This window comes from Oryx dammah, unplaced genomic scaffold, assembly GCF_014754425.2.
Source record: "Oryx dammah isolate SB20612 unplaced genomic scaffold, SCBI_Odam_1.1 HiC_scaffold_11, whole genome shotgun sequence".
Lineage (NCBI taxonomy): Eukaryota > Metazoa > Chordata > Mammalia > Artiodactyla > Bovidae > Oryx > Oryx dammah.
Genome location: NW_024070195.1, coordinates 43,412,560 through 43,427,569, shown reverse-complemented (window position 1 = coordinate 43,427,569; position 15,010 = coordinate 43,412,560). Strand labels below are relative to the sequence as shown.

Here is a 15,010-nt window from a genome sequence, read left to right as displayed (position 1 = left end):
ACACACACACACACACACACACACACACACACACACACACACACACACACCCCAGAGGAGTCCCAGGGCCTCCTGCTCTGAGAAGGAGAGATCCTGGTCAGGATGTGAGAACCTGAACACCTCCTGGTTGCATGGCTGCAGCTGTTGGCATCAGACTCTGGTCAGGAAGAGTCAGCCTGAGGAGAAAGAAGGACGGAGAAAATCCATCGGGGGGGTCCTTCTCATCCCCAAAGGCCCTTCCCCACCAGCAACACACCATCCAGAAGTTGCTCTCTCCTCGTCTCTAGATCATCTCCAAACGCCTTCCTCCAGCTCTCCCACTGCTCCTCCCCCATGCAGACATCCTCCCGACCTGTAACTGTGTATGGGCAGCCAGGGCCTCAACCAGGAGGATGGGTGTGCAGATACAGGCCTGCCCACCCAAGGGCCACTGTGTGCTCCCTGGGTCACAAGACGGCCCCCGGCAAACTCGCATGTGCGCCACTGTGTCTGGCTCTCCCGCCCCCTCCAGATGCCCCAACGTACCCCCTGAGCACGGCTTCCGGGAGCAGATGATGAGGACCACGCCAACAGTGATGCCCAGCACACCCAGGCCAAAGGCCACGCCGCACAGCACATTCTCCAGAAGATCAGAGGGCAGCGCGTTCTGGGGCACTGGAGAAAAAGGGGAGCTGATCAGCCCTGAGACCTGGTTGGGGATGCCGTGGCTGTCTACGACAGGGCAGACCCTGAGGCTGGGAAGCCTGAGGTCGGCACAGAGCGGAAACGGCCTGAACAAGGGCCAGGTGGAGAAAGAAGCCCTCCCATGGGTCCCCCTCTCTTTGGCCCCACAAAGGAACCAGGCTTCCAGGGAGAAGGGTCTCACCCCAAAAAGCGATTGCTGTGTAGCCATCAATCTCATGAGTCACGATGCAAGAAAAAAGATCAGAGGGTGCTGGTGTGAAGTTTAAGTAGGAAAAGGCCTGGAAGGTGAGTCCATCAACCGCCGAGACAAAAGTGGGCCGGACTCCTTCCACGGGCGCTGACTGATGCTGCCAGTTCACGGTCAGTGTGGGTGGAAAGAGGTTACTGATGAAACAGACCAGCGTGTTGGGCTTGCCAAACTCCAGGGGCTTCAGTGTGAACACCTGAACGATGGGGAACCCTGTGAGGGGATTGAGGTGTGAGGGAAGGAAGCTCAGATGGGACCCCCGTTTATGGAGGGGCCGTGGCACGTGGAGGAGAGACGAAGAATTGGGGCTCTGGGGGAGGTCTTTGCCCAGGCAAGAATCAGACCTGGACCAGAGGCAGACCATACCGGCCCCGCCATCCTAACTGGACCGCACGGGGGACTCCTGACCATGAGCTGTCTTCTCATTAAAAATGCAGGCACATTTTAACCAGGAGTTTGGGATTAACAGACACACTACTATATATAAGATCAATGATCAATAAGGACCTACTTTACAGCACTGGGAACTCTACTCAATATTCTGCAATAACTTATGTGGGAAAAGAAACTGAAAAAGAATGAATATATGTATGTGTGTAAGGGAACCACTTTACAACTAAAACTAACACAACATTGTACATCAACTATACTCCAGTATAAAATAAAAATTAAGAAATAAAGGTAACCACCAGAAAAAAAAGAACCAATTGGTAAAAAAACATTGAAACTGATTTTAAGGATAGTTTCAAGAACTATATGTTTGGACATATTTGAAAGACATGCTGATCACATCTATATATGTTTTTTAAGTTACCTTGTCTTGTCATCCAACTAATGTCAACTCAGTTTTGATGTGGTATTGTTTAAATCTTGAAAAATGTACATTAAAACACATTATGAATGCAAACTATTTCCTTTAGAACGGTTGGACAACAAGGTGCTGCTGTGTGGCATGGGGAATTATATCCAATCTCCTGTTATAAACAATGATGGAGAAGAATATTAAAAAAGGAATGTATGCGTGTGCATGACTGTGTCACTTGGCTGCACAGCAGAGATTGGCACAGCACTGTGGATCAACTATATTCCAATTAAAAAAACACATCGTGATGTCCAAACAATTATGGCAGAATAAGAAAATAAATATTAACAGAGCTTACTTAATCCATGTAGTTAAGCCTAGTTTACCAAGGCAGTTAACTACCGTTTCGTTAACTCAGCTAGGGTTTTCATCTACTATGATCCATCAGTATTTCCTAATAAACTCAAGTTTTAAAATAAATAAATAAAATGAAATTCAGACACATCATCAGATACTTCCATTCTCCCCTTCTATCTTGCTGAGCATCAATCATAACACAAATGCTAACAGTCAGAAGGCATCAGTTGGTCCCTGCTAAATTTATCAAGTTCCATAGTTTTAAATCCTACTACACCCCAGCGGCTTTTCTTCTGCCCACAACAAAAACAGAGTGCAGACCATGGGTGGTAAAAAAAAATCAAGGTTCAAGGGGAGAACCAGAAAGCATGAGAGATGGGGAATTGGTGTGAAAGGGAAAAATTCAGTGTATAATGAGGTTAAGAGGGCAGCTCCCCTCCCCACCTCTACAGAAAAATGCCCTGACCTCTAGACACAGGGATTTTCCCTTCAAGTTGTGGGCCAATTTCGTCGGTCATGATCCGGCAAAAATCTTTGTCAAACATAATGTTGGAAGTATCTCCATGCTGGTGAGCCCAGTCAGCAAATTCAGGCAAGCGAGGCACTCGGATGGTCTGGGAAAAGTCGAAGGAGAAAAGCTGGTCCCCGTCGTAGGCCTCAGAGAGCCCCACGTTGGGGCTCCAGTCCTGGCAGTACATTGTGTGCAGGAACGTGTGGTTTTGTAGGTCATCCCTCCACCCTGGAGCAGGAGCTGCAAAAGAGACAGGCGGGGTTCAGGGAGGTGGGATCCCCTTCAGCTTAGAAAACAGCAAGGGACTTCCTTGGTGGTCCAGTGGTTAAGAATCCCCCTTGCAATGCAGGGGACTTGGGTTGGATCCCTGGTCGAGAAACGAAGGTCCCATAGCGGAGAAGCAACTAAGGCTGTGCACTGCAGCTACTGAGCAATAGTTCAGGAGCCTTTGCGCCACAACTAGAGAATCCACTTGCATCGGAAGATCCTGCATAACCTAATGAAGATTCTGCTTACCTCAACTAAAATCCAGTACAGCCAAATAAATAAATATTTTTTTAAAAAAGAAAATGGCAAGACTTGCTCCAGGGAGGAGGCAGGCAGTAGTGGGTTTACAACCTCTCTTGTGTCTGTCACTTAGGCTCTGCCTCCCAATAGGGGCGAAAAGGAAATTACAGAATCTCTCCAAACTTTCCCAGTCCATAAAAACATCAGCCATCTAAAGCTGTAACAAGTAAAAGGTTCTAGGATCTAAAGTGACAAATTCAGTTGACAGAGTCGCAGCATTGACTGTATTTTTGTGCCCCAAAGCACCCAGCCAAGGAGGTAAGTTGTGGCTGAAATTCAGCTTGCATTTTGCTTACCAAGCCATGCATCTTGGCACAGAGTTGTGTGTGTGCGTGCTAAGTCCATTCAGTCGTGTCCAATTATTTGCAACCCTATGGACTGTAGCCACCAGGTTCCTCTGTTCATGGGATTCTCCAGGCAGGACTCACCTCCTGCATTGTCAGGCAGGTTCTTTACTGCTAGCCCCACCTGGGAAGTCCTGGCACAGGACTACTTTCTCCCACAGAAGAGACCTTTGTGTAATTCCCAGAAGGCCATCCTGTTGACTTGTGAAGGGCCTATATGGGTTTTCCAGTCTTCACGTGGATGGAAGAATGGTGATCTAAGCCATAGACAACAGTGCCCTACCCTACACTCAGACACACACAAGTGAAGTCGTTCAGTCGTGTCCGACTCTTTGTGACCCCATGGACTGTAACCTACCAGGCTCTTCCGTCCATGGGATTTTCCAGGCAAGAATACTAGAGTGGGTTGCCATTTCCTTCTCCAGATCTTCCCGACCCAGGGATTGAACCCGAGTATCCCGCATTGTAGGCAGACACTTTACCATCTGAGCCACCAGGGAAGTCCATGGCAGACTATAAAACCACTCTCCAGGCTTCTTTTCAGGCACTTCATTGGCACCAGGCCTCTCTGAATATGTCTTCCCTCCTTCAGCCCTGCAGATCTTGCAAAGACAGGACTGGGGGAATAGTACTATAGCTACAGGAAATAATCCCTAATTCTTTGAAACTCCTGGCAGGAATCTCCCCAGCCAGAAAGATTCTACTCAAAACCCAATACCCAGAATGATAGACAGAGTAAGAGGGTTCTTCCAGGTTCTTCTTCCATTCCACTCCATCCTTTTCAGAGAAAGAAACTAAGGACCAATAAAGTTAAGAGGTTTCTCAAGAATTGTAAGGTGAATTGATTTCAGAGTGCAGGGTTCCTAAGTAGGAACAGTGGAGATGACATCTGTTTTGTTCAAATCCCAGCTCTACCACTTACCAAAGGGGTGAACTTGCCCAAGTTACTTAAACTCTGAGTCTCATTTCCTTCATCTGGAAAATGGATGTAATAATCTCTGCTTCAAGAGACTGTCTTCAGTGGAATCTACGAAGCACCTCTGGCATTGTTTACCATCCATCTATAGCATGGCTCTCTTTCCCAATTCTGCTATCGTTTTGCTCTCTCATCACACTTTCACCATTTACTAAGCACTCTTGTCACTTTCAAATACCCCGGCTCCCTAGGCTCTACCCCAATCAGGATGGAAGTCAATGAGAGGTACTGTCATACCTTCAGGGGCGGTCCAGGACAGGGGCAGCAGCCACAGAAAGGAGAGCAGCCGTAGCAGCTCAGTTTCCTGGCTCGGTTCATGATCCATATCTTCACACTTCCCCGGGGGGCTAGGAACTACCAGCCAGCTGACCCAGGTCCCCAAATTCCTTCCCAGATCATGTTTCTCCAGCTCACTTCCCACCACTGCCCTTGTCATTCTGGATAAGCCAATCACAAAAAGTGTAGGGTTTGACGTTATTAGTTGCTGGGGAGAGACCTGGAGCAAGCCACCTTCTTAGGACTTGGCTCTTTCACCCGGCCAGCCTTGGGGTGTAGCTGGCGTCGTGGGGAGGCAGTGGAGGAATGTCTGCCTCCTGGTGGGGATCCCTCTTTAGTATCTGGCTGTCAGCCTCCGCTTGTAACCAGACCGAGGGACTCTTCTGAGCAGCACCACCCCGTGGCCAAATAATAAACTGAGGAAGCTCATTTTTCCATAGCAAACCCCACCCCCTCACCCAGACGCAGGGCTCTTCAGACTGTTCGAGGATGGAGGAATAGGTGGGATGTAATTAGGAAGGCTGATAAGAGTCTTGAAGGAAAAACAGGCCAGCAGAATGTGAGGAGAGAAAAAACACCCAGGGCAAGGAGCAGGCAAAGGGGTGAAGGTCAAAGGCATTCAGAGCTCCTTTCTTTGGAGACCTCTGTATAGTTGGACTGTAATAGTTGGAGGTTGTTCACGTGTTCCTGTTTGGTAACAGGCATGGGATGAAGGCGGAATGTCAAGAGGAGCTAGATTTTTTTTTTTTTTAGGAGTTACTTTTTTATCTTTTTTTTTTTTAAGTTTATTGGGGTATAGTTGATTTAAAATTAGCTAAAAATTTAGGCAAGAGCTAGATCATATAGACTCTGTTACACCAGAAGGCAGGTGGGGTTTTTGTTTCCTTGCTTCCTGCTGCACCACACGGCATGCAGGATCCTAGTTTTAAGGCAGACATCCAACGCAAAGAAGGACGCACAGTCGGCTACTCCCACCCCTTCCACCTCTTGATGACTAAGTGTCCAAGACAATCCATATATCCAGCACCAGAGGAAAACCTGAGCCTATTCCAAGTCCTGAGTTTGAAACTCCTGCCTAAGGCATAAATATGAGCCCATGCCCCCTACTGAATCTAACAGGAAGTCAACCTCCCAGGAAGGCTGGGAAGCGCACACCTCGCAGACTCCTAGACAGAACAGTCTAGAACACAATACAGGAGACAAGCAGTGGCGCCGACACCGAGTGTTAGCAAGGCCACCGGAACACACTGACTTGTATGAACCCCGTGGCAGGAGGAGCACCCCGGGAGCGAAGAGAAGAAAAGATGAGCACTCGGAGAAACAGAGGCGCTCCACAACGAGGGCGAGGTCAGCATGGTCGGAGGCTGCTCGGAAGTCGAGGGAGCACTGGAAAGCGTCCTTAGATTTGGCAGTTATGAGACGGGTGATAAACGTGTTGGGAGCAGTTTCAGCACTGTAGTGGGAGTGGACTCCAGATTGTGGTGGGCTGAGAAGTGGGAGACGAGGAAGAAACTGTCAGTGTATATGCTGCAAGTATGATAGAGAAGAAAAAGAAAGACAGAAGGGGTTTGAGGGGGAGGCAGTGAGAAAAATCTAATGTGGCAATTAAGTAGTAATCTTAAAAATCAATCTATGTGAACACGGTCCTTTCAAAATCCATACTCCCTTCTGAGAAACAAACAATAGCAGTCGTAACAGTCTCAAACACTCCCCCATGACTTTCTGCATATCCCCAAACACTAAAGGGTACATACATGTGTGTGAATGTGTGTCTGGTGGTGGGTAGAATGCCAGAGTTGGGGTAGGCTTCCTTTGTGGATTAATCCATCAGTAATTCCTATGGTGGGGAAGATTCACCACTTAGGAAAGTAGTGTTAGTCATTTAGTCGTGTCCGACTCTGCAACCAGACTCTACAACATGGACTAAGCCCATCAGGCTCCTCTGTCCATGGGATTTTCCAGGCAAAAATATTGGAGTGGGTAACCACTCTTTTCTCCAGGGGATCTCCCCAACCCAGGGATAGAACCCACGTCTCCTGCATTGCAGGCAGATTCTTTACCATCTGAGCCACTAGGAAAGCCCTAGGAAATTAGAGAGGAGGTGACTCAGACAGTAAAGATTCCATCTGCAATGAGGGAGACCTGGGTTTGATCCCTGGGTTTGGAAGATTCCTGGAGAAGGGAACAGCTACCCACTCCAGTATTCTGGCCTGGAGAATTCCACGGACAGAGGAGCCTGGCAGGCTACTGTCCATGGGGTCGCAAAGAGTTGGATACGACAGCAGCTTTCACCGTCTCTGTCATACTAACATCACCAAAACTATCAGTGGAGACAGATGGCACATGGCCACCTACAGTTCTACACCAGGAGTGAGCAACCTTTTTCTATAAAGGACCAGACAGTAAATCACTGAAAATTAAATTTCATATAATTTTGATGAGTCACAAAATATAATCCTTTTTTTATGGGGGGGCGGCAGGAGAGAGCAAGGGTAGTCAGGCAGTCTTCAAATCATTTATTTATTGGTCGTACCACAAGGCATGTGGGATTTTCGTTCCCTGACCAGGGATCAAACTTGAGTCTCCTGCATTGGAAGTGCAAAGTCTTAACCACTGGACAGCCAGGGATGTCCCCAATTCTTTCACTTTTTTTCCAATCATTTATAAACAAAAAACCATTCTGAGTTCCCGGGCCATATAAAAGCAGATGGGCTGAATATTACTCAGACCATAGTTTGCCGCACACGGTTCTATGTGTGGTCAGAAATAGGGTAGGGGACCCAAAATAAACCCACCCTCCAAAGAGCCCCAGTCCTCCTTGGGGATGGCAATTCATTAACGTGTCTCAGATTAACACTGTTCAGGAGGAAGTCTGGGGGAGGAGCATGAGGATTAGTGGGAGGTCTAGGAACACGTGGGGGCAGACACTGCAATACACTGGGTGGAGGCACAAGGCAAAGAGGATCCAAGCTCCCCACCAAGAGTACAGTGTAGACAAGTCCAGCATGCAGAGAAAGTCAACCGTCCATCATTAAGATGGAGGCAAGGCTGTGGTTAACTATTCTTTCCCTGTACAAATGGGAACAAGTTAAAACATTTATAACTACCCTTCCCTCTATGTAATTCTTCTTCCACCCAGGACCGTGCAACAACTTCCATTAATAGATATCTCAAAAATAGTATGTCATCAGTTTAGGGAAGTGGGAATTACAGGCAAGAGGAGGTGGCCAGTTCTGTATCCCAGTAACTCAGTCTTTGATGACATGAACGCCTCTGAAAATAGAGCCCTCATACCTGTGAACCCAATAGGTCCCGGCTTTCTAACACCCAGCCCTTCATGTGTCTGTACTCCTGCCCCATTTTCTATTTCTTGACAGAGCCAAGTTTCCTGAAAAAGTTGTGGGCAACCATCTCTTTCATATTTGCCATTTAATCCTTAACCCTAAACAATGAAACAGTTCAACATCTTTGTGTTGCTAAATCAAATGGACTCTTTGCAGTCTCAGCAACATTTGACACTGTTTGCCATGCCCTGCTTCCTAAAATGGTTTATTTTTTGGCATCCCTGGCAGCACTCTCTCCTAGTTTTTCCTCCAACTTCTCTGGCATCCTGTCACCTTTATGGACTCCTTTCAGCTAACCCTTAAGTCCCTGGAGTTCTGTCCTCATCCTCTTCTCTTATACTCTATACCTGCTCTCGATGGCATTTACCCTCACTTATCTTCCATTACCACTTATTTGCTGATATTTTCCAAATTCCCCTCTTTGGCTCAGACCTTGCTGATTCCACCATCCTTACACCAAACCTAAAGGAGATGCCTTTAGGCATCTCCACTCGGATGTTGTACACAGCGGTTCTCAAATTGTACCCACCACAAAATAGGTCCCACAAGAAATTTTTGTAAATGTAAATTTGATAGTAGGAGTTTTTATTTTTAAATGTATTCCAACACAGAGGTAACAAGACAACAAAGATGTTTATACAGTAATTTTTATTATGTAATAATTATATTTAATCAGGTTATTTTGATTTTAAGCAACAGAAACCAATCCTAGCTAACTTAAGTGAAAAGTCAAAGCGTTAGTCACTCTGTGCTATGCTTAGTCGCTCAGTCACATCCGACTCTTTATGACCCCATGGACTGTAGCCCACCAGGTTCCTCTGTCTGTGGGATTCTCCAGGCAAGAATACTGGAGTGGGTTGCCATGCCCCCCCCTCCAGGGGATCTTCCCAACCCAGGGATCGAACCCAAGTTTCCTGCATTGCTGGTGGATTCTTTACCATCTGAGCCACCAGGGAAGCCCAAGAATACTGGAATGGGTAGCCTGTCCCTGCTCCAGGGGAACTTCCTGACCCAGAAATTGAACTGGGGTCTCCTGAATGGTGGATTCTTTATCAGCTTAGCTACCTGGGAAGCCCATCAGTCGCTCAGTTGTGTCCAACTCTTTGTAGCCCCAGAGACTATAGCCCACCAGGTCCCTGTGTCCATGGAATTCTCCAAGCAAAAGTACCACAGTAGACTGCCATTTCCTGCTCCAGGGGATCTTCCTGACCTAGGGATTGAACCCAGGTCTCTCGCATTGCAGGCAGATTCAGCCTGCAGATTCTCAGCCACCATGGAAGCCCCTTAAAGGAGAGATTTATTGGATGGATATAGAGCTAGCTCACAAAATCAAAAGGGATAAATCAGCTAGTCTCAGGAAGGGGAGTCACAGGGGCCTTAGCAGCAGGGGTTGAGTTGCCATTAATATACCTCATCTTCAAAGGCCTCCAGCATCTTATCTTTCAAGTTTCATGTTGCTACAAGAGACAATCTGACTGTCTCAGCTTGTATTAGGTATGGACCTCTGGATCAATTAGTGGTGGCCAGGCACAATATCATCTCTATGTCTTAGAGCTATTCCTGAAGAAAAGAGAATTATCACAAAGCAAACAACCACAACATAGCTATCTTGAACATACCGCATCCCAGACAATGGCATGAGATCACCTGAGGCATAAACATAACATGAAATCTGCGTATAAATATTCAGACAGCATTTCCCAGTCAACTCCCAAATGATATCTACCATCTACTTGATGACTTCTGGTCTATCACAGGTCTTGCCACAAATTCAAAATATACTTTATGACTTGACTCAGTGTTGATTAATTAATTATAATATTTATATTCCACTAAATGATTTCCTTTGGATCTATGACCAAGTTTGAATTTTTTAAAATTTTATTTATTTGGCTGCTCTGGGTCTTAGTTGCAGAGGCTCTTGTTGTGGGCTCTAGTTCCCTGACCAGGGTTCGAACCCTGGCTCCCTGCATTGGGAGCTCAGAGCCTTAGCCACTGAACCACCAGGAAAGTCCCTGAAATTTTTTTTTTATCATGGAAAATTTCAAACAAACACAAAATAGTAAACCCCCACACACTTTTTTTTTTTTTTTAATTTTGCTGCATCAGGTCTTCAGTGAACAAACTCTTGACTCAGTTGGGCTTCCCTTGTGGTTCAGACGGTAAAGCATCTCCCACAAGGCAGGAGACCTGGGTTCAATCCCCAGGTCGGAAAGATCCCCCTGGAGAAGGAAATGGAGACCCACTCTCATACTCTCACCTGGAAAATGCCGTGGACGGAGGAGCCTGGCAGGCTACTGTCCATGGGACTGCGGAGAGTCGTACACGACCGGGCAACTTCACGGGCTCAGTAGCTACAGCACATAGGCTTAGGTGCGCCACAGCATGTGGGATCTTAGTTCTCCATCCAGGGGTCTAACCCTGCTCCCCTGCATTACAGGACAGATTCTTGAGCACTGGCTCACCAGGGAAGTCTCCCCCTATATGCTGGAAGTTTCAATAATTTAAACATGCTAAAAGTCTTCCATTCTTGTTACATCTATTCTCCTAGAGTGGTTAAATGCTATATTTCACAAGGAAACATTTCTAAGAGTATCTATAATAAATTTTCCTTAACTGCCATACTATCACTACAAGTAACAAAATTAAAAATGATTGCTTAACTTAACCCAGTCTTGTGTTCATTTTTCCCCCCTGACTATCTCAAAAATGTCTAAGAGAAAGTTTGAAATAGAAAGCACTCTTGTGGTTTTCAAATTGTGCTTTTATTTTTTAAAATTACGTTCCTATTTTACATGATGTCTCATACACCTGTTAAATGTTCAGTAATGAATTTTTAGGCAAATTAAGTTCAGGAATTACTACACTGAATGTACTTCTATCTCAAAATCTACAAAACTCACCTCACCAGCTTCCCTTCCCAGCATGATCCAGCTCCCGTCTTCGAGAGCTCAGCGTGTCGGCTGACTGTCTACCCAATCAGATGAGTCACAAATGTGGGAGTCAAGTCTGACAACCTCATCTTCCTCAAACCATCTTGTCCAGTTGTGCACTATCGATCCTACCTCTTCCGAATCTCCTGAGTCTGTCCTCCATTCCTACTGGCTCAGGCCCTCGGTGGTTAGATTTTTTTCCTGGATTACTGCAGTTTTCTTAGAATTGATCTCTCTGCCTCCAATCTCTCATTTACCAGTACTGCCATGGGATCTTTTTACTAGTACATTTGATCACATCATATTTATATGAAAACCTTCAATAGTTCTCTGCAGTCTGCTTTCCTTAACATGATACTTAAATGATCGGGACCCTCTTAATCTATCTCTGTATTAGTCCTTTGAAATTTCAGCTCCCTCAGAAAGCCTTGGAACCCAGTGGAGATGAGGGACCGCCTCAGTATGTGTCCATAGCACTGGCCTGCCCTTCCATCTGTATTTTATCATTCTGTTAATGTCTGCTTTAGTCACCTCACTCCCACTGCAGGGTCTCAAGGGATCTTATCCTGTTCTTTTTAACACTCTCAGCATGTACCAAGAAAGCCCACCAGCAAGTGACTGCTCACTATATGAATAAATGGGCTGTAGGTTACTGAAGGTGCAAAATTGGGCCTGGAAGAACCTTCAAGCCTTAAATGAATGAGTTTCTTCTAATACTGGTATTTCAACAGTAAATCTCACCAGGCATGTCTATGGGCCACTCTACAAACATCTTCACTCCCACTGCCTTCCCCATGCATACCACCCCTCTTCCCATTTTCTTCTTCCCCTCTGCCACAGCCCAGAGTAAACCTGGCCACCCAGCTCTCACCCTTCCCTTCATTTCCTGCTCTGGGTATCTCTTCACATCCATATTCATTCTTCCTTTTTGGCTGTATTATCAGAATATAGTAATGCTGTCAACTACTCTACAAGGTTGGAATTTACTATTACCATTATATAAATAAGAAATCCTGGGCTCAAAGAGGTTCATTCATTTATTTAGCAAATATTTATGGACTGTCCTCTATGTACTTGATAGTATGCTGGGCACCAGGCACCTACATGATCAAACTTGTAATCTGATAAAAACTTATCTCTAATGTCTAGAGACATTAAATAAGTAAACACACAAGCCTACAAAAGCAAACTGTAAAAGGCAGCATAAAGGAAAAGAACTGAGACCCCATAGAAAGACTAACTGAAATGGAACCTAGTGATGTTATGATGGGATATGAAGTGTGAGTAGGGGTTAGCGAAGCGGTGGGAAGGAGAGAAGGCTCTGAGCCAGGCGAGGGGCTGGTTCCTTCATGGAGACCTGTGTGGCTGGCGTATAGTAATTAGTGATTAAGAGACAACAGACAGATATGAGGCAAGAGGCAGGAAGAAGCAAGACCACATAGGGCCTCCTGAACCACAGTGAGGTTTCTAAGTGCAATTAGTTCTAATGCTGTGACAACTTTATTCCTTTTCATTTCATGTGTGAATGTATGCTGTGGTTCCTGACCTGCCTCCAGTCTCTCCAAAGCCAATCCATGGTTCATGCTGTTAAGTAAATCTTCCTATAAAAGTAACTCTAGCTTCTCCTTTCAGAAAAATTAAGCAGCTCCTCCCTTTCTACAAGATTCAGTCTGAATTACCTGGCCTGGGTTTTCAGATCTACTGTACTCTGACCTCTATCCCTAGATGACAGAAACTGCTCTCCACTGTCAGTAACAATCCCCAATTACCAACCTAATGAGTTTTCCCCCTTTCTTCATGCTCTCACACCCTGTGCAGGATCTTGTCTCCTCGTTCAATCAGAATAGGGGTTCTTGGGAACTCCCTGGCAGACCAGTGATTAGGGCTTGGTGCTTCCCCTACCTGGTTCGATCCCTGGCTGGGGAACTAAGATTCACAAGCTGTACAGCACAATCAAAAAAGAAAGAAAAGAACAAGGGTTCTTAACCTGCAGCCCACATGCCATAAAATTCAGGGGTCCATGAACCTGGATAGAATAAAAAGAGCCACCTTTATTTTTAAGAACATCTAACTAACTGAAACCTAACTTTATCAATGAAAAGAGTAAGTCTTTGTAGTATCAACAGTACCTGTAATGTTGTCATCAATAGAGATCACCATCAATTAACATTTTCATATCACAGTCTCAAAATGGTTCTCTCTACAATTATGAGTTGTTAGACTTGAAATAAATCATTTAATGTATTAGCATTCTATTAGTAAGGGAATACATACTACTAGATGATCACTCTGTTCTTTAAATACTTTGATAACTGCATACTTTATTTATGCCCTTACAAATATTATCATCAGACAAGGTCCAAAGGCTCCACCAAATTGCCCAAGTCCATAGCACAGACAAGCTTAAAAAACTCCTGATTAGTCATACATTCTGTAAACATGAGCTCCTCACTGGAGCCCTCTCTTGTTCTGGGTTGCTCATATTACATTGTTCTGCTTTTCCTTCTTGTTTGATGCTCTTCCACTGGTTCCACTTCCTATTCTTGCTGCCTGTGTGAGGATGTAACCCAGATCTCGATGTTTAACCTACAACTAAATTGTCCCATACTTCCTCCCTTACAAATCTCACCTACCTGCATGACAGATTCAAACTATACCTCAAAAGTGACTCCCAAATCTACCTCTACCTATCTTTTTTCCTCAAACCTCAACCTTAGACTTTAGGTTAGGACTTGGTGCTTCCCCTACCTGGTTTGATCCCTTAGCCTAACAACCAGAATAACATACCATTCAGTGGCAGACTTCCTGGGTTCAAATCCCAACTCCAGACACTTATTAAACATGTAACCATGTTTATTTAATATCTCTTGCTTTAGTTCCTTCATTTGAAAACTGGGAGTGATAAAAATAGAATCTACTTTATAGGGTTACAAGGATTAGAAGAGTTCATACACATTAAAAGTTCAAGCACTTTTAATAGGGTCCGAGACATTTCAACTCAATAAATGTTAGCTACCACTAGCTTCATCTCCTTCCAAAACCTGACATTTTTATTTGGTGTTTATTAACAGGTACAGTGATAGCCACCACAGATATGAAGATAGAATTCCTATCCAATGATATAATCCTGATCAAGCTGTTGCTCAATAACTTTCAGTGGTTCCCTATTAGGTCCAAACTTAACAGCACTGGAATTCATCATGTTGCCTCAAATAAATGTACCTTCCAGACTCCTCTGGCTCTACTTCTTGTAACTTATTCTATCTGGCCAGACTGAACTGCAATGCTCTGTGAAAATGACCTGCTCTGTTCTGTCTTTTCTCACACAACCCCAGTGTCTCAAATGTTTATCTGATAACAATAATTTTGTCTCACTACAACTACTTCTCCCACACTACGCATGGAGCCCCCAACCACAAACATTACAATCTTACCTAAGTCACATACTTACTTAAACATCAACTTGCTTCAACATTTGCATACTCTGTGAGCACCTCTTATTGGCCAGATCCTGAGCCAGAAGCTGGAAGTTTGCTGCTGTTGTTGTTTTAAAGACTATAGCATGGACCTGTTCTCAGGATCAAAATCAAGTAAGGGAGAGGAAACGTGGCTCACATAAATGCCATTCACTGTGAAAGGTGCAATTATGAGAAAGAGACACCATCTCAATTTGGAAGGCAAGGGTAGGCTTTTTGGATGATGGTATTTGGGCTTACATGGACTGAGCAAAAAAGCCTATTTCATGTAGTGAGAGCAGTGTGTGTAAAATATAGTGTAAAACAAAATGGCGTGTTGGGGAACAGTTCGATATGGCTGGAGTATAGGGCCCACAAACAAGTGGCTAGACATGATGCTGGATAGGTAGGCAGACGTTTCTGGCCAGCACAGGAATTTGAACTTTATCACACAGGCAATGAGGAATTAACACAGGGCTTAACAGTAGCATATGGCTCCAGTTGTATTTTGGAA

At 45.1% G+C, this 15,010-nt stretch overlaps 1 protein-coding gene across 1 annotated transcript in view; it reads right to left on the bottom strand.

The window, feature by feature from the left end:
- LOC120869857 (HLA class II histocompatibility antigen, DM alpha chain) overlaps positions 1-14,754 on the bottom strand; it is a 14,959-nt gene extending 205 nt beyond the window's left edge. The window contains exons 1-6 of the mRNA XM_040249156.1: positions 11,573-14,754; positions 4,726-6,250; positions 2,557-2,841; positions 866-1,144; positions 526-654; positions 1-176 (exon numbers count right to left, since the gene is read on the bottom strand). The exon at positions 1-176 is cut by the window's left edge and continues 205 nt beyond it. Coding sequence (XP_040105090.1) covers positions 172-176; positions 526-654; positions 866-1,144; positions 2,557-2,841; positions 4,726-4,924 — 897 coding nt within the window. The 5' untranslated portion in view covers positions 4,925-6,250; positions 11,573-14,754 and the 3' untranslated portion in view covers positions 1-171. The remainder of the gene's footprint in view (positions 177-525; positions 655-865; positions 1,145-2,556; positions 2,842-4,725; positions 6,251-11,572) is intronic.
- Positions 14,755-15,010: the final 256 nt, after the last annotated feature.